Source organism: Pyrgilauda ruficollis, unplaced genomic scaffold (assembly GCF_017590135.1).
Source record: "Pyrgilauda ruficollis isolate IOZ18807 unplaced genomic scaffold, ASM1759013v1 scaffold2, whole genome shotgun sequence".
NCBI lineage: Eukaryota > Metazoa > Chordata > Aves > Passeriformes > Passeridae > Pyrgilauda > Pyrgilauda ruficollis.
In genome coordinates, this window is record NW_024519206.1 from 26,948,987 (window position 1) to 26,973,317 (window position 24,331).

The window sequence follows — 24,331 nt, forward strand, 5'->3', positions numbered from 1 at the left end:
CCATGCTCTTCCCATGGCTTATAGCAGCACTGGAAAAGGAGCACAGAAAAAGCATGATGACAAAGTCTTAACCCTCAGCAGGGTTTTACTAATGTAAAGCACTGAAAAATTATTTTAAGGCACTTTGGGCTAAATTCTGCCCTCTGACATACTGGCATAGATGAAGACTGGCTTCCGAGTCAACCTTTACTTCAGGGGGTGTCCTTTGAAGAGCACACATCCCCGGGCAGTGTGATGAGTGGAGAGCCATGTGCCAGGCTTTTCTCATATTACTAGGGAAAGTTTAATAAATTCTATCTGCCTCCAATTATTACAGTCCTCCCATTCTGACACACTGGTAAGCACATCTCTGTGTCCTGTATTAATGGCTAGGCCAAAGCAGTTACATCTTGCCACGGATCAAAAGAAGTTTATCAGCAGTTATACTGTAATGAGCTCATCTGCAAAATATAAAACACATTTAACAAAGACTTTCTGTCTGGTGGGAATTTTTAACTTATTTAATCCAAAACACTCCCTTGAGAAGTGATAATGAGTATCTATCCTGTTTCTATGATACCCATTACTGTATAACCCGAGGACCTCAGGCATATGGCATGCTCACAGAATGAGTCTGTGAGTAACTTTTTAGTGGAAGTTGGCCACTTCTGGAGTTTTTCTGTATTTACAGGCTCTGGATGAAAAACAGCCCAGCGACACCGTAACTGAAAGGATATAAAACACCTATAACACGGATTGATACTTTAGAAGTAAGTGAGCTAAATGCTTTCTCCACAGATGGGGGCTTGGAGAAAATGCAAAAGTGATGAAACTAATTTTCCTAATTTTCCTAAAACATGTAGGAAAAAAGAGCTTGGTACCTCTTTGAACCTGCCCCTTCTGTAGCTCTAATCTAATGGTGAGAAGAAAAAACACTTTTTTCTTGAATACAAATTTTAGGTAGTACAGAGACTACAGCACATTTCAGGCTATAGCTTCCATTTATTTACAGCTCTGCAGCACCATGCTTCTGTAGAAACATTTGCAGGAATTGAACTGATTGTATGTTAGTCTTAATAGCTTTTTCATTGCTTGCTAATGGAAATATGGATTCAACATTACTTTAAACTTAATTCAGCGTAGAAGAATTAGTTTCATACAGTGTAATTATAATTTTTTTCTACAGCACTTTATAGAAATACAGGGCATAAATAGATTACTTCAAGCAAGGGAAAGGAATGAGAGCATTTTTGTTTCGTCAACAACAACTTGGATATGGAAACTGTAACAAGGAATGCAGTCCCCCCTTTCTTTTTCTTGTCTATATATTTCAGATTCATGCTTTTCACTTTAAATAAAGGAATGTTTGCAGCATTCCTCAAATTCTACTTTACCCAAAAAACAGAACTATTCTGCTCAACTTTACCTCTGAGCAGGGGAGGGATAATGCCCCTCTACTGCAAATTGGGTAGGAGGCAGCAGTCATTGCTATAGCCTGTCGTCTTTATTTAGAAGAAACAGCAATACCCCCCCGTCCCATCACCTGCTTGTGACCTGATGTCCTAAGCAATGAAACAACCCTCACAGCATTCCAGCAGTCACAGTAAAAGTGACCAGAAAATGCTTATTTATACTCCTCCCACATACTCTAACCCAGAAAACATTCACTTTATTTAAGATTTCACTCTTAATAAATATGTTCCAAATCTACCTTCTTCCCAAAACCCCATTTCTATGTTGCAGGCTTTGAAATGTCTTTCAGGACACTTCCCTGGAAGGATAACTTGTCTTTATGGACACAGATGTTATTTTGTCTAAAGAGCCAAAATTACTGGAAACCTATTGCTCCATCTCCAGCTCCTCTGACAGCTTCCCAGCCTCTATGGCCACAGCAGCCAGCCAAGCTGCTGCAGCTGCAGCTCATTTTTCTTCCCAAGGGAGAGCAGGAATGGTGTCCTGGGCCTGAGATCTCATTACAGAACAAAATCCAGCATCTTTTAATAGTGTGATGGACTTATGATTTCATTATTCTCTTTGTAAGGGAAGATTCCACAGAAAGCACCATCAAAAGGAAAGGAGAAAATGTGGTCTCTGAAACTTGCTGAGGTATATTGTCCCCACCACCCTCTCCACTTTTACTAGGTATTCAATAATACCCTAGTCATGGCTTTACTTGTGGGCTCACCAACATGAACAAATTAACGCAAAAACTAGAAATGCTCCATACATGTCAGGTTCCTTAGGTCTCCAAGGAAAATAGTAGCAGGATTCCCAGGCCTAAGACAGTGGTTTTGGAAAGCTGTCATGGAAGGTAAATATAGTATAAAAGCTGAGAGTATTTTGCCACATGCTTTTACAGCCTAATAACTATAAAGAATTTTTTTTTTTGCAATGCTGTCCTTCAAATGAAAGGAAAATTCCCCACTATATTATGTTCAATTTTTCAGTTTTTGTTATGTCAATATTACAATCTTTTGTAACAAGAAGACAAAAGCTTCTTCATCTTCTTGAAATCAATATTACTTCTCAGGCAAGGGCAACTGGTGTCTCTTTGCTAAGGCTCTATTTTAACATACTGCCAAAATACAAATACAATTCTTACTCAATAGATAATAATCTGCTTTTCAAGACCAAGGGGTTGAACTAGCCAGGATGAAAAGCCTACAGATATTTTAGTATGCAGCACCATTCTTCCCCAACCCTGCAAGCAAATCAGAATTCTGATGGTGCTGGATGGTCTGTGCAGATGCACCTGTCCAAATGTCAGTTCACACCAGCAGAAGGTTAAGGTCCAAAGTAAAGAGAAATCTACTCCCTAAGATTCCCTTCACGCCAGCCCTGCTCTTCCACAGCGTGATCACAGCAGCTTCACTACTGAAGGACACTTCAGCAGAGAACTGCATTATTCCTAAAGTTAGGGATACATGAACTGTAAGAAAATGCCTGATAAATAAATCTGCAGCAAACCATACACATTGACAACTATACAGAGACAAAACAGATCCTTGAAATGAAAATCAAGCACTGACAACTGGAAGAAATTTGTCATTGCTTGGCTACAGCTGCCTTCTCTTTAAAGGTCATATTTCCAGCTTTCAAAAATGGGAATACAGGTCGATGCATTTGTGTCTGAATGGCCTTGGAGAGCACCAGGGAGCAAGGCTAAATATTTAGAAATCAGAATATTTAGAATATTTAGAAAAGGCAATGCAAAAGTAGTCCCTACAACCCTAAATCCAGTGACATAGGCACATGTGAATAAGATGCAGTATTTAATTACCTAATAATCATATATACTACATACTACATATATACTATATACTACAACAGAATTTGCCCTAAAAGTTGCTGAAGAATTGGAATGAATGTGAAAAATGCCTCAGAAGAATTTCTAATCTTTACATTTACTATGTTGCAAACCACAGGAGGACTTCAAAATGGTATTCAGCATGACAGCTTATGAAGACTTTACCTCAGACCTTGCACAGGTCTAGACATTCAAGAGCACAGATGGGTTGGTAAACATTGCTTAGCAATTTTCTCCAGATGGATCCTTTCTGAACTGTGGGGAAAATCCTGTGAGAAGTTGGCTGAGTAGGCAAAGTGAATTTCAAAAGATCAAGCCTCGATGAAATCTGCATCTGCTTTTGCTGGGACTCTTCAAAAGGGCAGACATCTTGCCAAATGTTAACCTCCTGCCCTGGGGAGAACTGGTGCTGGAAGCCACAAGTTTTCTTTCCTCCTTGTTTAGTCACATGGGGGAGAACAGACGTACCTATGCACATTCTCCTCATACTCATAAAGCACACATGTAGAGCTTTTGTGAATTATATAAAGAGGTTCATCTTTGGAAAGAAACAGATGGACACAAGGCAGACTGAAAAAATAATTAAAAAAAAAACCTGGAAAAAAAAATCTCCACACAAACTTGTCTTGGGGTCATCTCAAAACATTCATACTAAAGGTTAAAAATCAGCTGCTGGCCAGTTGTGATCCAAGAAGAATTCACTGTTCCTAAGGAAATAATCACTCTGTTCAGCCTAGGAAAACCCCAGCATTCACTGAACAAAGGACAGCTCTGGGGTCCAACACAAGTCTTCCCAAGGACACCAGCAGTCCACAGGCTGTGTTTCTAGTATGACAGATACAGGAGTTGTAGAAATTACAGGCATTCAGATAAACTAGGTTTTAAAAACACAGATTCAGTATCTTAATTCTGTCATTCTTTAGACACTAGAAAGCAACAGAAAATGCTTGGATAGCCAGTTTTTGGGCAAAGGTAAACATTCAACTAACATACTTAATCCTGAAACACTGCTTTTGCTACTTTCATTGTGCATGAAGATGAAGGGAGTTTCTTAAGTAATTCACAGGCATTTTTGGAAAATTAATTTCAAATTATACCAAGTTTAAAAACCACTAGAAAGATATGACACACGACCTTTACCTAAGGAATTGAACAACAATTTTGATTACGGCTTTTCCTCATTTACAGCGCAACCTAATTATGAAACTACGTGCATGACCTCACCTAATTGTTGGACTTCTGGGATTCATTCCAGCAAGCTAGTTCTTTAGATTTTTGAAAAGAAGTCAAGTCTTTCAAATTAAGCAGGTGGTATTCTGAGGGCTGATTCCTGCCATGGACACTCAAACTTTCCCCCCTTTTCCACATCCAGAAAGCTTCCACCTTCCCTGCAGATTCTCTAGTCACTAAGCTCTATGGACCCTACCCTAAACAAAGGATAGCTGGGAGTTCTTTAACTTTTAGGTATTATAAAGTGACTCTAATTCCCAAACTGCTGAACAAGAAGATGAATGACATATTCTTCCATCTACTAAAGCAAAATCAGAAATCAACCACCTGCATGGCAGATCCATCAATATGCACCCCTGCCCCACCATAGTGTGCAGTGCAAGTCCTACCTCTCAGCATTATAGATCTCTCATAGCACAAAACAGCCATAAATCAAGTGAAATCATATTTATAGTTAACAAAGCTTACTGAGATTTTCAGATTACTATAGTATAAAAACTAGGCTACACTTGTTTGATCTCCAGATCAAACATCTCCAGACCTAAAGCTTTTGAAAGCACTGTGACAAAGCTGCTTTAAAACAGACAATCAACAGAAGTTTTTGACATTTACTTTTGCGCTTAGTGAGCTCAGCATGATTAGAGTTCACTAAGTAACTACTGATATACTTGCACACCACAACATAATGAAAAGAAGATGAAAGACAAGGTGTGAGGCCACTTCAGGGAAAATCAGAGAAAGATTTTGGTTTATCAGCCCATTTTCCGTGCCATTGTTCATCTTCTTGGTATGCAGCAGCCACCAGAAGTACATTAAAACTTCAAGAAACCTACGAGAAATAAGAAATTCAGGATTTGTTTTCCAAGCCAATTTTGCAATCACTCAGCAATGCACCCTGCTGGGATTGCTTCAAAGAAATACAACTGCTTTGCTAACTGGAGACTCAGGCTGTTCCCCCCTCATTCTCTCAGTTTCAACTTGATGGATGTCCTGAGTCTGTTTACCTACAGCAGGAAACTCAGGAAAAGACTTCTTGCTGATTAATTATGGCCTACTTGGAATCAACATTTTACTAGTCATCCAGAAATAACTCTCTAAGACAAACTGTTTTTCCACGTGTTCACACCTGCTTCTCCAATAAATCACACCTTTCTAAATACACAATGGGCCACATAATAGCAAAAAAAAGCAGTCTAATGCATTCCAAACACCACTCTAAACTTATGCAATGTAGCAATTAGGACCAAGTAGACTGAGCAGACAGATACTGAAGTAAATATCCCCTTCCTCTAGGTTTCAAATTGGTCAGAAAACTGATTCAAGACCACACATAGCCTTTAATAAAAAATTATTAGCTTTGCACTTCTACATTTTTCCTTATAATGGAACAAATAAATACATCAAAGGGAGGAAAAAGTGTGTGTGTGTGGGGAAGGTACAAATGTTAGTTCCGTATCTTCTATTCCAAACCTTCTTTATTTCCAAAACTTTTGACATACCACATCAGCCTTTGTAGCCATTTGGTTGGTCTCAAATTTCCATAGAAGAAACTAATAGTGTATGAGCAATTGTACATCACATTTGTTTAAATTTTATAAAAGAAAGAAATCTTCAGTTTAGTTTGTAAATGCTCCACAGCACACTATCAACACCTAGAAAAAATGTAGTAAAAGTAGGAAAGGTAGATGAGTATGAGTCTTAATCACTGTGAAGTGTCCACCAGGGAAGTAAAAATATGGCTCACTCCAGACATACATTATTTCCATGAAATTAGTGTGCAGACTCAACAATGTCCTACAAACCCACTGCCATTGCTAGCTGTGCTTTCTAGTAACAAATTTCTTGTTCCTTTTACTGCAAAGACAGATTTCTGGGAAACAGAGATGAACAATTCAAAGAAAGGCAGAATAATATTTGCTTTATTATATTTAGGAATGCTTTCTTCCTGAACAGAAATTGACATAACAAACTCATGGCTTCCCATTTTTATGGAATTAGCCTGGGGCTTGAATAGCTCCTGCCTATTGCTCTAGTGGAGCAGTATGCTGAGGCATGGTTCTAAAAAAACACAGCTCTTTTCACTCCTGCATTTTTTTTTTCCTCACATCCTTTGCCTCTCCTTACCAGAGTATCCTGTGCACTGCTCCATAATATGAACTGCTGACCCGTTCATACGCGCTTCATTGACCCTCTCACTGGCCAGTTTCCACTGAGTTGGCTGAAAAGTCCCAAGGTGAAGCGAGGTTAACAACACTGCTTTGGGATCTGCAAGGCATGCATGGGAGCTGTAAGGAATGGCACCATGGGTAGGAGAGAATCTCAGGATGAAGCAGCTCTCTGTTGCATCCTTAGTCTCCTCAGCAGCATGCCACAGCGGAACAGAAACTTTATATGATGGACACACTGAAAATTTTGTGGAAGGCAGCACTGACAGTGGGAGCCCTTATTGAAGAGCGAAACAAGTAAACTCTGTAAAACACGTCCTCTCATCAGAGGCTCTATGTGAGTTATAGCTGAGAGAGCACAAGAGCATTTGCCTATGTCAACATTGCAATATAAATCATCTTGTGATAGTTTGGGTATAAAAATCCGCTCTGTAAAACCCAGCTCCACTCTTTTATGTGCAAATCACAATCAAATTCGTACTTTTCTGGAACAAAGAACATCAGGAAACCTAATTCTAGTTTCTTATTCCTGCATTAGATGATAATTCTATTTCACCAAATTACTTTTGCCTTGTGATGTAGCTGCATTTATAATTATTTATTGCCCAGCTCAAGGTTAAGTGAAGGAACAGCTTCACTGAGATCCTGTAGAAGCCCTCATTTTTCACAATGTGCTACAGAAGATTAATTGCTTTCTATTTCTCCAATTGAGAGAGAATTAAAATTGCCATTTGATACAAACTATTAATCCAGCAATAATTTTGAAGTAGCACATTGCTTCTTATAATTTAATACATTTCCCCTCCTTTTCTTATTCTATAAAGTAGTACTTGGGAACCTTAAAAATTCAATTTGTGGAGGTTCCTCTGTTGGACCTGTAAAAAGGGCTGCACTGTGAGTCTGCACTCCTGCAGAGTCAGTATCTGATGAAAGGTAGCTCTCAACAAAGAGCAAGCTGGAAATGCAGCAATGTTGAGCAGATGCTATTGAAGATGTTCTGTTTCACCAGCATGCTATTTGGAAGCCCTGAGGACAGTGTTGAAGCACATAACAAAATGTTTTGATAACACAGACTGACAGAAAGAGCAAGAATACATATAAATATATACATACACATAGCCCAAATATTTGCTTGCTCAGAAATGGCTGGGGTTTTTTTTTTTTTTCCTTAAGCAATGCCACATGGCTAAAGTCCTTCAGAAAGAGATTATTTGCTACAAGAAAAAGACTGCTGTTATTTTCAGACAAAGTTCACTACCCATGTCTCATGACGGCTGTGGGTTTTCATTGTATAAGCAAATCTAAGGAACACCAGGAATGAAGACAATGAGAAATTCAAACAGTAGCAAATCCACAAATTACTCCAAACACTAACTTTTAGGAAAACAGACTTGGACCTTACAAGTACAATACCAAAAATACACTTTCTGTTTTCAGCACTCAATAGGAGCTTTGGATGTCCAACTTTTTTCAGGTGTGAATGAATAAACAGCTGCCACAGTAAAAGCTTTTTCTGATTTACCTAAGCTAAGGAACATTTTTTAGAGCTGGAGAACAGCCCTGAACTGGATGACCACCATGACAGCTGCCTTAACATTCTTTTAGCCCTGATTGCAAGTTCTCTGTCTGGTCCCAGGAGTGAAAAAGAAAATGTCTTCATATATATACCTAGTTCTTAGTAAAGAGGTGTCTCAAGTCTTGCTGTAGTTTCTTAGTATCACTATTGCACAAAAATCATTATTGTACAGGTTGGCTTCTTTTCCTTTCCTTGTTCTTAAGCATTTACATGACAGCAATCAAAAGACCATTTGTAAGCAAAAGACCACATTTGTAACCAAGACACTAGGATCCTGGGAACTGCATTGAAAATAAAAGTTAAATAAAATATGTAAAAATTCAGAATGAAAATCTTTGTAGAAGTACTTTTAATCTCAGCTCTTCCCAGAGAAACTGGAGTAAAGCTTATCTAACTTCCCACTACTCGCGGCACTAGGGACTCAAACTTCTAAAAAAGGCACTGTGGAACAAGGAACTGCAGTTCAACATACTGAGTAGTGTTGCTTGTTAGTCTCTCCATCCTGAAAATAACATTCCTGATTGAGTCATAGTCATGTCTTGCCACCAACACATAAGCAGAAGCAGAAATAGCAGCTCTATTTTTCTGTTCTGGAGTGAATTAACATGAAATGATTCACATTTACAGCAAAGTCCTCAGATTGGCAACCAAGGTCAGATAAAGGAACACCTCTTTCCTTCCTCAATCTACATCCTATCAGACATGAAAGAACCCTCACGAGGGTCTGCATCAAGAAAACCTGTGTTTATCCTTATCATTCATAATGACAAATGCCAGAGATACACACTGGAAGTGAAACCTCAGCAGGGGTATGTATTACTAGTAATAACAGAAATAATCAAGCCGTTGTTAGAACCAGACACTCAGACAGCAAATTCAATTTTTTTTTATTTTCTGTTCAATACCAATGACAGCTACCAGCCATCATGCATTACAATTAGCTCATGCTGCAGGAATGCTTTCTGCTCTGGTGCATGATGAGTGAGCTGCAACAGAGAGCAGGACCTGGGGAAGAGGTGAAGAAATTTTTGGAGGGGTATCTCATATCCTTGCCAGTTGTTAAGGAAACCACCTGCTTTCTTTGGGAAGACTCAAGGGCTGCCTCTTTCACACAGCAATACTATGAGCATTACTTCACTTGCAAACCAACAAAGGAGAACTTTCAACAGTTGTTCATTTGCTATATAAATTAATACATTCTATATAACTACCATTGGTGAGTCAAAATAAAAATATCCTTGTAATTCCAGAGGGATGCTGTTCTTGCGGTAGTTAAGGTAAACAATAAGAGCCTGTGACAAAGGCTGAACAAAATTCAGGTAAAGACACTGGGACTTTATAAAATAACAGGGCTGGTTAGCAGAGCACTACTTTAGTTACTGAGACATCGTTCTTGAGTTCCTCTGCCCTAACACTGAACACACACAGTGGGCCCTTCCTCCAGCATACCCACACGATTCTTCTACTGCCCCCCAATCTAAATATATGTCCTGTTCCATGGAGTTTTACAACTGCAAATTCTTAATCTTCAATTAAAAAAAAAAAAAAAAAAAAAAAAAAAAAAAAAAACCACACGATTCTTCTACTGCCCCCCAATCTAAATATATGTCCTGTTCCATGGAGTTTTACAACTGCAAAGTGTGCTTCGATTCTTAATCTTCAATTTAAAAAAAAAAAAAAAAAAAAAAAAAAAAAAAAGATGAAACCTGCCTTTGCTCTCAAGGACTACACCTCTCAATTATTCAGTGCTGGAAAATTCCACTGCAAGAAGTGGGAGCGCTGCACATTGATCCAACACAGAATTAGCAGTAGAGACAATGTATGACTCTTTTTGGCAATGAAAAGCCAGAAATACAAAGATTCTTTGTAGACATTGTTGAATATCTTAGTGCGTTATCTTCATTATCGTATGGCCTCTGTAATTTTTACAGAGGCTACTTTGAAGTTCTATCTACTGTACAATACTGTTAGAAATCTTCTTCTCTCTCTGTTCCTGTATATTAACTAACACGAGACTAACACATTCTCTAGAACAAAATTAAAATTAAAAAATTTATATTTTACTTTGAAACACTAGAAATGCTGTCAGAAATGGCTTAAATTCTAATTAGTATTAGAGGAGTTGAATACAGCTTGTGACACCTTGGAAAAAAAAAACAGAAATAAGTGCCTGTCTTAAGACTATTCTAGCTGCTGAACCTACCAGTGTTCTCTTCCCTCAATACTTGTTCTCTCCTGCTGTGAATGCTGAATAATTAAACAAGTCATTTGAGGAAGAACAAAGCTTTCTGACAAAAGTAATTTCATCTTTTAATTTTCAGAGTCAGGTATGCTGTAGGAAGTGTGATAGTATTAATTCTACTATTAATTTAAATTACAGATATTCTGTAAAGTTGAATGCTGGTTCAGTACTGGTGCAGCACTATTGCAAAAAGTCAGAAAGACAAAAGGATTTAGTGTTTTTAAGACTAGAAGTTAAAAAAAAAATAAATAAGCCTCAATCCTGACTCATTCAGGAAGCTTCTCAAAAAGTCTTGAATGAACTATTTGGTCACAGCATCCTCCTCAGGCAGTAAGAAGAATGAAATCCAGAGCACAAAACTTCAGGTAGCATGGGCTGAGACATCCTGTCTAAATGGAAGCATGCTTGTAGGTAAAGCTCTAAGCTTCTGGATAATTTAAACATAAAATACTTGAACAGAAACTAATAACATGGGTGTGGATCTTTTCAAGATCACAATTTTGAACTTAGTCAGACTGAAATTGCTCCAAACTCCTTGATCTGGTCATAATATTTCACTAAATTCTTATAAACTTCAAAGCCTTTCATCAACATTAATGAGCATAGCACTACACTTAAGGATCTAGGACAGTAGGGCTCTGTCCCCATTCCTGTCAAGTCTCTGTGAAAATGAGATTCACCCCCCTTGTGATGCTTTTTAGGAGCAGCAGTATCTGCTGAAAAGAATAGCACTGAACACAGATGGACACCTTCCATACAAATCTGTTTCAATAACGCAGTGAGCAATTACTGTTAGAGAAACAGTTTCTTCAGATAATTAGATACTTAAAATTGAAGTTGTTTATGTTTATATAAGCAGTGAAATTATAGACAGAATTATGCAAACAAATCCATCATGGACCATGAGCTCCTGTCAGGTTGCTAATGAAGGTAGAAAGCAGCAATCTTTCTTTATAAGGTTCTCTAATGACCATGATAACAAACCAATTTTGTTTTTAGTGCTGCATGTTTCCCTTCCCCCATTTTTTTTCCCACTAAGTATCAGCTTATAGTGACAAATGCTTTCAGAAGACAAAGAGGATAAAAGAGGCTTGAAGTTAACACTCTTCAATTATGCTGACACTGAAATGATTAAATTAAGCAAAAATTCAGTATTTCATTGTCTATTTGACTCAGATTCCTACCTAAGCAAATTTATGGACTCTGTTAAGGTACATTTTGTCTTCACTTAAAATTTGTTTCAGAGATGCATTTAAGAGACAATTACCTCTTCTACTTTACTGGAAGCTGTAAAGGCTTATAATACTGCTCTCCATCAGGAACCTTTTCTTCAAGACAAACACTTGCTGTTTACAGAAGATCTATGAACACTGGTTAAGAAAGGACTGTACATCCACACAATGTTCAGATACATACTTTCTTCACATAAGGACCATCTTTGTCTACAAGCAAATATGTTGCTTTTAAGAAAAAAAAGAAGAGAGATTTCCTATGCTCTTTGAGTCTTCTCATGATTATCTGGACCCTGAAACAGGTTATGATGGCATTATTTGTTGATTCTTGAATGTATGAGAAATCCTAACATCATTAGATTAATTGCCAGAATTACAGTACAACAAATTATGTCAAATAGCATCTTCTTTTGTCTGGAAATATTATAGTATAAAGTTTTGGCAGGAAAACTTACTATCAAAGTACTATAGATCTTAGCTTTAATCTCCTCAAAAGATTATTTCATTGCTGATGCAAAACACACTCCACAGACATTTACCTTACAACTGCGTGATAAATCAAGCTAACAGCCTCTTAGAACTAGGCCCAAGCAAGAAGATAAATATTATTTTATCCATAAAATTTCTCCTTCACTCTGAAATTATCTGGAACATGAGGCAAACATACAACAATGAACCAGATAATGAAAAAAATCATGTAATTTGTTGCAGCTTGCTCATTTGTGAACAGAAATAAGAAGAGTTGCATATCCGAAGATAATACTCATGTATTTATCCAGCTCATACTTATGAAGCACTTCAGAAAAATCCTCAAAGTGCTCAGCATTTGCTAAAATGGGAGAAAATAGAGACACAGATATAAAATAAAACATTGCTGACTTCTTCTGTCATGACAAAATAGAAATAATTACTGATTTATCATCAATACATCTCTATTTTTCTACTCAGACAGTAACTAGGATCAGTCTATCAAAATAGAGATAATTACTGAAGAATGAAATACTGATGATGCCAGACATGCAATTTACAGAGTACTGCTAGATGCAAATGCAGAAACAATATTTTCTTCCATGTGCTTACAAAACTGGGCACTCCACAGTATCACCTGTTACAGAGTGCAGAAATGGAAACAGCAACATACCCAAATGGTTTGAAAAATGAGCATAGTGTTTTTGAGAATACCTGCCTGAACACACCGTAAGAATCCACCTATGATGTCGTACGTACGCCATGGCGTGACAGACACCAGCTCAACCCTGGCCCCATCCAATGGCAACACTTTGAAAAACTTTGCACTGAGCAGCTCTGAACACGAAAATGGTGCAGAAAAAGCTTAATTAAGAACAGCAACAATGGCATGAGTGAAAAAAAGGTATTTCTACCTTTTTACAGTGATACCACATTTTGGCTTGAGCAGAAATGAACATAATTCAAATGGCAGACATTTGTACAAAAATCTTCATGGAGGACACTGTACTGCCACTTCTGCCACTTAGGCAGAAATGGGCCACTTAGGTTCTCACATAAGCACTTAGGCAAATAAAAATAAAAAGGGTAAATAAACATACAAAATGTTTTCAGCCTTCTCTCCAAATGATTTATTGCTGCCAGAGCTCTAATCTAATTTTAGGTGAACTCATCCTTTTTTCTGCCCTGAAGCCACTTTAACTCAATATTGCTCTCCTTCCAGATCCAGGAGAGAGTACAGGCTCCCTCAGCCACCACAGATGCTGTGCAGACATTTTGCTTTAGCTGTTTGCTGTAAAAGTCATCAATATCGCTTCATCCCGAAGAGACCTTTTCTAACAAAAATGAAAACAAATTGCTAATATTATATGAAACTTTGACCTCTGCATCCCAAAGTAGGGGAAGTAAGATCTGAACTCCTTGTTGTTGCTTTGAAAGCCTCCAAAAGCTCCTCCAGGCAGGCAAACTTTTAATTTCAATAAAATATTTCCTGAGCTGCCAGGCTGAGGTTGCCTCCCTGCTCGCCCTGCCGTAGGACCCAGCGGCAGGTCCAGGCTGCCAGCTGGGCTCCCGTGGGCCTGCCTGCACCGCAGCCGTCCTCTCTCCGAAGCAGCAGCAAGTGATGTGAGGTCTTTGGGGAAACCATTTCAGGAATCATCTTTTCATCTGCCTCCTTCCCATCTGTTCACCATTCCCATCCTCAGTATTCCCACACTACACTGTTTCACAAACACTATTTTCCACGATAGCTTCTTGTTCTGGCCCCTTGTTATCCCTGGCTCCTCATGTGCTGATCTGAGGCTAAGTCTGTGAGGGAAAGAAAATGGAAGTCTGAAACGCTTGCAGATTGCTACTTTCTGGTCATACACAGCTATTTGTTTCCCAAATACCAAGAGATGCAGTGGAATGTAAATCTGAACAATTCTTACACCACCTCCAAAACAAGATCTGTAGGGAACTGCAATCTGCTTCCTGTCACACTTACCACACGCTGGGACCATGACTAGGGAAAAGGATGTATCAGAGGCCAAAGGCATGAACTAGCTTGCAAAATTGTTCTCAGACATGTCTCAAGATCTGAGAATAGCTAAACACTTAAATCATCACCACAGCAGGGAGTGTAAACTGTAGACACAATGTTTTCATTTTTAAACAAGAGATACAAATAATGCTTCCAACTGAGCAGGCAGCTGAAAGAGCGAATTGCAGGGAAAAGACTGATGTGCTAGAGATTTTACACAAACTCCTTGACTTGTGTTTTCCAAACACGTAAGGAAAATGATGCAGTAAACACTGAAACAAAATTAGCATTTGCATCTCTGCATTGTCTGCACTCAACAGCTCCTGTGCTACAATATATCTTTAAAACTAGGATTTTCACACAGCTGGATCTTCTCTGGAACATCACTCATACATCAGACCATCTCTTGCACATATCACTTACCATAATATCCACTAGGCTATAGATGTAGCATTAAACTGATAAATATGGTTTTATAACAACACAGTAGATCCAGATAATGTCATCAAAGTTGATTTGCACTTTGTTTCAAGGATCCACTATACAGAGATAATAAATATGGTACCAGACTGTCAGGCAGGAGAAGCTAGAAGAGACAGATGACCTTTGTGCAATACTTCACCCTCTTCTCTCTCAGGAATGTATAAAATGAAGGTATGAAAGCAGACACAGTCAGTCACCACTGACACTGACTAAAATGTCACCAATTTTATTAGAACACAGAAAAGCATTAGAAAAAAAAAAAAAAAAAGGAATGAATTGCTTAGTTATAGCTGTGTTTGCTGTGTCTTTGTCTCCCTGAGCACCTAAGAGAGTGGAACAAAATTGCCAGCAGTCACATTACGGAGATAGGTTGACAAGCTGGATGACCCCATAAGTCTTGTTCGCATCTCATGTCTGGGCTCTTGACTTGAATCTTAAATGACTTCCATATCAAGGCTATTGCAGGGAATCTGCTTTGCCATTCTAAAGGGTTTCTGCCAAACTGAGATCAAATGATGAATGCTTTGTTCTACCTGGCACATCTGGAAAAACAAAACCCACCCCTCCACCTCCTCCTCCTACGCCTGGAGTTACTGTTTGAGACACGCCATGAGGGAAAGTGTGCACTGAAGAAACAGATAGAAAATAAATAAATAAATAAATCTCAAACACCAGAATTGTTTATTCCCTTGAAATGTGACGACTCCTTGACAACCACAATTCCTGCTCTCTCCCAGCACACACCAGCCCATCTCCCCCTCTGTCCCTCTTACTCTGGAGTCATCCGGAGTGGCATGACACAGCAGGAAAAGAGACCGGTTCACTGTGAGACCTGCTACTCACTCTCTTACAGTGTAACGGCCCCCCTTCCAGCCGCATGGCGCTGCGGGCAGCCCGTCCCGATGGACACCACCCACACACAGCCCTGCTGCTCCTCAGGGCCAGGGACAGCACAAGGTGGTGGAGAACAACCTTCTGCATCACAGCAGGCCTGTCCACCATGCAGGGAGGTGCAAACACTTGAGGAGTTCCCACAACAGAGGGCAACCACAGTGGTTGGCTTGAACGTGCAGTGTGACTGCTCACAGCTTCTCCCCCCCAGCTCTGTCTGTGCCCAGCCTCTTGGAGCATGGATACTGAGGACACAGCAGCACTGCATACAGGACAGCAGGGATGGAGGATGCAACCCCTGCTCTTCCATTGCTCGGGATGTCCAAGCAAAAGGTTTCTCAATTTGTAATTTTCACTGTATTTTCAAACAGAACAGCAACCAGCTTTCTCCTCTGCTGTTCAATTAGAGCACAACCAACAGGTCTCACCTGCAAAGGCACTGTGAGCAGCTGAAGAAATGAGTACCAGATGTACATACCTGCTTGCTGGGCAGTCTGGGGGATCTGTTGACTCCGCTGTGCGTTGTACTGAACTGAGGCAATGGGTCTGTACTGCTGAGTTGTTGAGGTAGGGTACTGACCAGATGGGTAATAATACACTGGCATCTGCAAAGAAAGAGAACAGTAAACTCTAGAGATCAAAGATTCATAAAATAGAACAAAACAGGGAGGGGGAGCAGAAGTTCAAATCAAGCATATTAGTGGTAATGGAAATCAAGAGAAGAGGTTTGCCTCCTGTCTCTTCAACAACTGCTGCTTGCTTTCAGCTATACTAAGAAAAGGGCTATCAGTGCCCACATTTATTTTCAGATACTTTAAGAAACAGGAAAAAAAAAGAATTTTAATTGAAAGAGAAAAAAATATAGGATTCATAAAAAGCTACATGTATATACCAAAGAAAAAATATCACAGTAACATTTTATCACAGTAACATATCAAAAGCTGCAGAAAAATAGATGCAAACAACACCTTCTGTATCAACATAACACATACAGACAGCATGTCGAACCAGTAAAAGAACTCTGGAGAAAATGGTCCAGTCAAAGCAAGGAATGGCCTGGAGTACAAATATGTAGAAACAAGGTGGAGAGCAAGATGGAGTGTGTGCACCCCTAATACTTGTAAGGAAATTATCAGACTGATGCTTCTGTTTAACATGTACATCCCTCCTTACATGAACATTTTCCTCCAAAGCCTTTCTTGCTCTTGTGAAAACAATTACAGTTCAACAGTCATAACTGTTTTCTTGCAGGAGCTGAGGATAGGCATTAGGTCAGCAAGTTCTGCTAGATAGGCTTCTTTTTTCTTCTATTGTTATTGTCATTACAGAGAAACATGTACTACATGTCCTTATCACACAGGTGAACGTGAAAGTTTGAGGGTGACTAGAGCAAAAGATTTTTCCTATACGTGCCACACCACTGTTACTGAGACATTTGAGCTAAACAGCTTTCAACTGACCCTTCACAGGTTCAAAGCACTCAAAATTTTTCATTTTCAGCTGTCAGGGATACTGTAGGCATGTGATAGAGTTTGGCAATGTATGGTATGAACAGACTGCAGAGGGACACAGGCTTAGGAGAACACTGATTCTCTCTCAACTTCTACCACAGCAGTCAGCATTTCTTAATAAATCATAGATTTTTTTCCCTCACTTAGTGCATAGCATTTATCCTATGTAGACATATGCATAGAGTCAGACCAAATGCTTTTACTTTTTTCATGCAAAAAAAAAGAACTATTTTTGTCACTTTAATTGCATGGAAGAAATATTCCTGAAACAGGTAATTCAATTTGATCATCCATAAAGTTAGCAGAGTAAAGGTAACCTACTGCCAGGACATCGTAAGAGAGATCAGAAATTTTCCTTGGAAAATTTCTAGTCTCAGATGAGGAAAAACAAATGGCATAGGCACAAAAGACTAGACAAGAATAGGCTATGGATTGCTACTCAGGCAAGTAGAAGCTTACTGAATGGGTAACTGTGGTGGGAGAAGAATTAGGATTAACAAAGCTGGACTGGGTGGTGTCAGTGAAGTTAACCCTGCAGACCAAGTGACAGACAACAGCATCTGTCAATCAAGAGGCCAAACACCCATCCATTCTTCAAGGTCTATTAATTTTCTTTTCAAACAATTGATTTTTCCCCCCTCTCTCTGCTTATATCAGCCTGAGTCAAACAAGTATGAGAAAAACAAGATTTTGACTGGAAAATGGTGTAAGCTACCCTCCCTCCAGACATACCAAGTGAAACCTCATGGCTAGTGCCTGCCCTCGGGCCATTTGTTTTGTTAGTAACTAATGTAACAAAACCAAAACGCCTTTGTAGAGTGGACACCACTGTTATGAATTTGTTTCTCAGCAAAGAAAAGCCACAAGGAACAGGAAAGTGGGCCCACACATTTAAGGTGCAAAATCATTTTTAAGCAGTATAAACTGTGGATCAGCAAAGTTTAGTGCGATGAACTCATCTCGTGGACAGCTGATTGTTCTCAGCAACACTCTGCTACAGGAAGCTTGGAAGAAATGAGGAGACCACTCTAAGTCAAGTCAATGCAAATATTTGATCCAGGCTTGGAGCAGGGGAACAGAACAGACATTCTTTCAAATATTAATTATTTTCTTTTAACATATATTACAAACTAAAGAATATTAACCTCCAGTGGAAATACTCTCACTTATCCTGGCAGCAGCTTAATTTCACTTAAAGGATTTATTTTATCTACCCTCAACTTCCTCATTTTCCAGTGCAGAGAAGCCCCTAGATATTTAAAACAACATGAGCATTCGGCAACAATGAGAATTGTCTCTTTGGAAATGATTCTGTAGGTATTAACCTTAAAACATAACCTGAAGAATCTAAGTTTTGAAGTCAGGTTTATAGTTGAACCAGCAGAGCAAAAAAATATATACACTGAAGCATACACTCCTTTATTTTCACCACACACATAAAACCTCAGCATTAGTCAAAGGGTTGTGTCCCTTGCTCTCATTATCTCAATTCGCTGGAGTACATTTGTTATGCAACCCACTTAAAAGTTTATTAGAGTGCAATCTATCAGCATGAAAAAAATGTTAGTAGTAGAAGGGTAAAAAAAAAAAAATTCACTTATAAAGATTCATGGAAGAATTAGACAGTAGTCATGCACACATGACATCAAAACAATAGGTTTGGCTTTTGATGGGATTTGTTCTTTTGGTTTTGTGTGTGTGTGTTTTGTGGTTGTTTTTGGTTTTGTTAGCTCATTTTTTGTTTGGTGGGGGTGGGGGTCAGGTTTGTTTTTTAAAAGCTCACACATTAAAAGAAGGGCTTGGTGTAAAACATGGACATGATCTAAAATAGGTCTTTTATGCTTGAGGGGCTTGGAAGGATCCATTGTCATTTATCTTGAGTACATCTCTGTGTCAGTAGTCGAAATGCTGTTTTTCCTTTCTGATTCTACTTTGGTGAATGGTGGAATTAGAGGGATCAGAGATAACAAGTATCACTTACATCATCTGCTCTGATCCTCTTGAATTTTTTACTTTCTCATCACATCAGTGTTACTAAAACGTGTACTTATGTGCTCTTCAACAAAAAGCGTTACATTTCTGTAGCAGCCAGCCAACATCCCAAATTATACCTCAGTTGCATTCCCATGTGAAATGCACAATCCAACCTTCAACCTTTTGCTTGTGAAACATTTTATTTACAGAACCAGAAGGTTTCTATGGCACTAACAATCATGCCAATGAAGCTGTATTGCTATCCTAAAACTAAAATAAATTTACCAAAAAAATGTTCTTCTAAGATTATAACCTAAATAAATGCCACCTCCTTTAGTCTAAAAGGATAGTTTTTTTGATCTTAATCTTTGACACCGGAAAAAAAGAATTTTTTAGTATGATTTTTAATAATTGCCTTGTTTGTAGGCTGACCATTCCACTGCATTTTAGTTTTTCTCTCCTACACAACTTTAACTTAAATTGTAACAGGACTGGGCATGTCACTTCACAGACACTCATGAAATGGCACAGTCAGACATTACTTTCTCCTCTTTCTAATGTGCTTTGTCCTTAGATGATGTGCAGAGACTCAGTGCAGCATTGGTTTTCTGCTTTGTTCTGTCCACATACAGCCTGGAGCCTTTATGAAGCTGCATGCCTCTCTGGCTGCTCTCCAGCAGCACCCACGAAATTCACTGGTATTTTGTTTATTTCCTCATGGCAGGGTCAGGAGTCCACACACACTTCAGGATTATTTTACTTTCAAAAACTGCCTCCCTGCTGGCTTACAGCTTGATTCAGCCATGGGACTGGTGCTGTATCTATCTTCTCTTAACGCTGATACCACGCAGATATCCAGACAGGTTTGGACTAGCACCTCCGTCCAGCTGCTGACACCACTGCTAATGCCACTGATACAGTCACATAAATGGGAGTGAAGAAGACAAGAGAAACCCCAGTGATGCATGGGAGGTGCCATTTCTTCCCAATATCTAACTGACAGGGATCAGCCATTCTTCAAGGTCTTTTCCTCCCTGCCCTCTCCATAATAATGACAGTAGCAGGTAACGAAAAATAATGCCTTGTAAGATGTCCTCCATTATAATTTTCAAAGATCATCAAGGAAAGCCCTGCTCATTTGCAGTGACTTCCCAACCTTCTTCATAACAAGTTTCCTAGAGGAGATACGCTATGAATAAAGATTTTGTCTTAGGGTCATTACAGACTCTCAAGGAGAGGCCTTCTGCAAAGAGACAGATGATTAAAAGATGACATAAAATTAATGATGACACAAAACTAATTCAGATGAAAAATCCCTCAACATGTTAATTACATCTCCAGGCCTCTCCAAGAATTCATGCCATCTCACTTTTGGATATCCTTTTGCCAGTATACCTTCCAGAATGAGTCAGAGGTGAAAATAATTTTTCAGGGAGGACATCCTTTCCCATTGACATAATATTCATATTTTTCAACTTTTTCATTTGCAGAGGCAAAGACAGGTGCCATTGATATAGTGGTATTGATAAAGTACTACAAAGCAGAATGCAAACCCCTGTTAAAGTGTTTGGTCCATTAGTGCTACAGAAAAACTATCAGAAAGAGAAGAAAATTGAAAATAAAGAAAGCAAAGATATACATGTTTGATATTCATGATAGAAAGCAAACAGGCATTTGCTGCTAAAAATTCCTTTCAGAAAACCCTGGTAACATTTGGGACATTTGGGTTGGTTTTTTTGTTGGGTTTTTTTGGGTTTTTTTTTTTGGTTTTGTTTTTGTTTGTTTTTTTGTTTTGTTCTAATTGGCTGAACAAACAGCAATCCTTATTTTCAGTTTCTTAAATGATGACTTCGTTGTCAAGCTGGGGCATACCTGTGATGAAAGAAGAAGCAAAAAGAAATCCAAAGGTTTCTTTCACCACTTCTTAGGCATGTCATTTCAAACTCAGTCTGCTTCTGCTTTAATACAGACTGGGAGAAAGAATCTTGGAAAGCAGCTGTAGAGCCATATTTAACTGAACTTTAATAGAAAAGCTAGTTATTTAAATGCAGTATTATTGGGTGTGTAGGCTTGAAGCATTTCTTTCTCCTCCTTTCAGCTCCCAAAGGAAATTATCATGCTCACAGGATCTCCACCCGTTTTCACTGCTATTTTCCAACAGCATACAGGGTATCACAGCCAACCTTATCAGCAGAGCATTTAAAGGAACTAATTAGCCATTAAAGTCATGCCACTTTTATACTGGTATAAATTCAATAGCAACATTTAAGATATAAAAGTGCTTTTACATTGATTGCATTGCATTGATTAATGCATCACATAATGTTTTGCTTCCATTACCATTTTTATTGCTTTTTTTTTTTCTCAGAGCCTGCCTCAGACCACCTGCTATGGTGTCAGAGAGCAGCCTTACTATTGCATCTAAACCCCAAAGGGTAACAAAGCTGACTCAGACTGACAATAGCCACTGCCACAGAGAAGCTGTGCCACGGGCAGGACAAGGATTTGGGATCTACCTGCCCGTGTACAGAAAGCTAAGCTCCCAGGGCAGAAGAACTACTATTTCCCAGGGATTCACTCTTAGTTTTTATAAGAGGGATCCCCTATTTGCCATACATGTGCTGAATGTAGTATCCAAACCACTTTCTAGGACTGAAGAGATGGTATTGAAATGTGAATTAGAAGCTCCCATCTGTGCATGCAGATGCAGAGAGTGGTTGCCCTCTCTCCTTTCTGGCAGAACAAGGCCACAGTGCTTTCAAGGGATAGGGGCATAGGCAGCAGATACTAAACCTTGCCATGCCCTCCTCCACAGGTATCTGACAAGGATTTTTCGGAACAGCAACAAGCTGGAGATGGATGGTGAGGAAGATGAGGATGATAGAGGAAGCTGACAGCACTGAATTTCTCACCTTTCTGCACTTCCCCCTGAGGACAAACCATTTCACAGTGAAATAACTGAAGTGCTGCAAAGCCAAAATATATTTTTCTGCTGTCAGTAACTTTCCAATGTGTTAAACTGTAGGAGGAAAGCAGCTGAGGAATGGGCAGAGACACAGTGACACACCAGTACTGTACTGGTCCTACAGCAGCCTGTACATGAAAAGGCACCCTCTCATCACTTGAAAAAAGTGAAAAAATTGATCTGCCTCTCAGTAGCATCTGTACAAGGATTACCTTGGAAAAGAGCTTCACCAAGTAACACTGCACCATGCTGAGTGAAAACCCTGTGCCCTGCTGTGCACAAAGGGGTGAAATCCTATGCTCCCACAGCAAGGCTCAGCCAGGGTCAGCAGCAGTGGGCAAAGCTGCCCAAAGCAGCCTAAGCAAGGCCAGCCAAGGCAGGTCTAGCAGAGACCCCAGGGTGAGCTGAACATCTGGCCTCACCCGAGGGGGTGAGCAGCTGGTGTGGGGTCCCTGTAAGGACAGACAGCACCATCCTGCAGCCCACTCAACTCCCACAGCAAAGCCTGGCTGGCAGAGCTGGGAAACATCAGTGCCTGCTGTGGTGGCAGACTATAACACAGAGGTGCTCACATTTATCTGGTTCACTAGAATGTTGTGAGGCTGGATTAAATGATGCTGGAAAACACTGAGGGCACCTGGGGGTTGTACATGAGGACTAAAGCCTGGACAGCCTCTGCTTAGGACACACAATCTACATAGGAAGATGGATTCACCAGGGAATTTTGCTCTTTAGGCATTTTTTTTTTCTCCCAAATTTAAAAAAAAACCACCAAACCTGCTACCTTTGGCAAACTGTGACATATTTTCCTAGCAGTATTTTTCTAGCAGTATTTTCAATTTTTTTTTAGAGAAATCACATTATATTGAAATTCAGCTCCTTTGAACTTGTTTTTGCCAAGCCTTCTGTCAGAAAAAATAGCTGCACATTTTTAACCACAGAAATGATGCATTGCACAGTCTTCTACGGGATGTCAGCATCCAGTTGTCCTTAGATTTCTTTTACTGTTAATTAGTGATCTAATTAACTAGATCCGTAGTCCACTTACAAAAAACACTGTAACAGTAAAATTCTTCATTCCTATGTCAATAGTGAATTTCATTAATAAACACAAGTGGAAATTTTCAGTGAGAAGCAGTAAAGAAAAACCGACCAACCAAACAACCGCTTCCAATAAGGTTTACAGTGAAGTTACATTAAAAGAAATAGCGAAGGTTTTACTTTATTTTTACATTTTTTCTTCCAAAAGATAAACTTAAAACAAGAGAAATGCTATTAATACAATTTAAAGTAGAATACAAATGAAGTTATTTATAATTGGATAAAGAAATTTGTCTTTTTAATGTGTATGCCTTGAAAATTGGCCAGAAAGTCATCTGTGCATTTTACTTCTTGACAGTAATCACTTTCAATATTCTGTAAAGGTACCCAGGAGACAAGCAGAGATGTTTGGTAGTGAACAGTAAAACATAATCAGTCTTCAGGAAGACAGTTAAAATTACTGATCTGTGACACATCACATGTTCAAGTCAATTAAATATGATTAACGACTACCTGGGCTGATGTGCATTTTGCTCTTTTGGTACATGCACAGGGAAAAAGGAGTGTGGGCATTTACTCACCCTCCTCCTTCATATTCATGTGCAGATGTGTCATGGAGTACGAACATATGCTCAGAAAACATTTTGAAGAGAGGGAAGGAAACGATGAAACCCAGGAAACAACAGAGGCTTTGCAAGTATCGGGCTGCCTAAAGATCTGCCAAACTTTAACCAGGGGAAAAATAAAAAATAGTCTGGAATTTCTATTCCCTTCCTGATGCTGTAAAGGGTACTGTGCCCAAGCGGCGGCGGAGGTTTTGCCTACCTGAGCAGGTGGCGGTGGCTGTTGCACGAAGCCCTGGGGCGGCGGCTGCAGCACCTGCTGGGACACCGGTGCTCCTGAACCCGTGAAGCCTCCTGGGGGAAGCTGCTGGCTTGGGGAGGCCATGATGTAACCTGTCTGCTGGGCAGGCTGCTGCAGGATGGGCGAGGGGTACACGGGGCCAGAAGGCGACTCGGGGTTGTCTCCTGATGACTGGCGACTTAAGCTCATCTGGTTAAACTGCGCTGTCATGTCATCTCGCTGCGGGGCAGAAGGGAGGAGAAGAGAATATAGATGCAGCAGGCACACGAGTTAGCAAAACAAAATAAGGGGGAAAGGAATCACTCAGCTCCGATCCCTGCCAAACTCTGCAAGGGTATCCACAAAATGGAGGCAATTAAAATGAAAATCACCATAAATGCTTT

At 39.5% G+C, this 24,331-nt stretch overlaps 1 protein-coding gene across 19 annotated transcripts in view; it reads right to left on the minus strand.

Annotated features, from left to right (window-relative positions):
- The window catches only part of ARPP21 (cAMP regulated phosphoprotein 21), a 224,742-nt gene that overhangs the window by 20,331 nt on the left and 180,080 nt on the right, over positions 1-24,331 (minus strand). For all 19 annotated transcript variants that reach the window (XR_005955054.1, XM_041466846.1, XM_041466859.1 and 16 more), the window contains 2 exons: positions 23,910-24,167; positions 16,072-16,198 (listed from right to left, as the gene is read on the minus strand). Coding sequence is in view for 18 of the 19 variants with exons in the window: in XM_041466846.1 (XP_041322780.1) it covers positions 16,072-16,198; positions 23,910-24,167 (385 nt within the window). In the remaining variant the exon portion in view is untranslated. The remainder of the gene's footprint in view (positions 1-16,071; positions 16,199-23,909; positions 24,168-24,331) is intronic.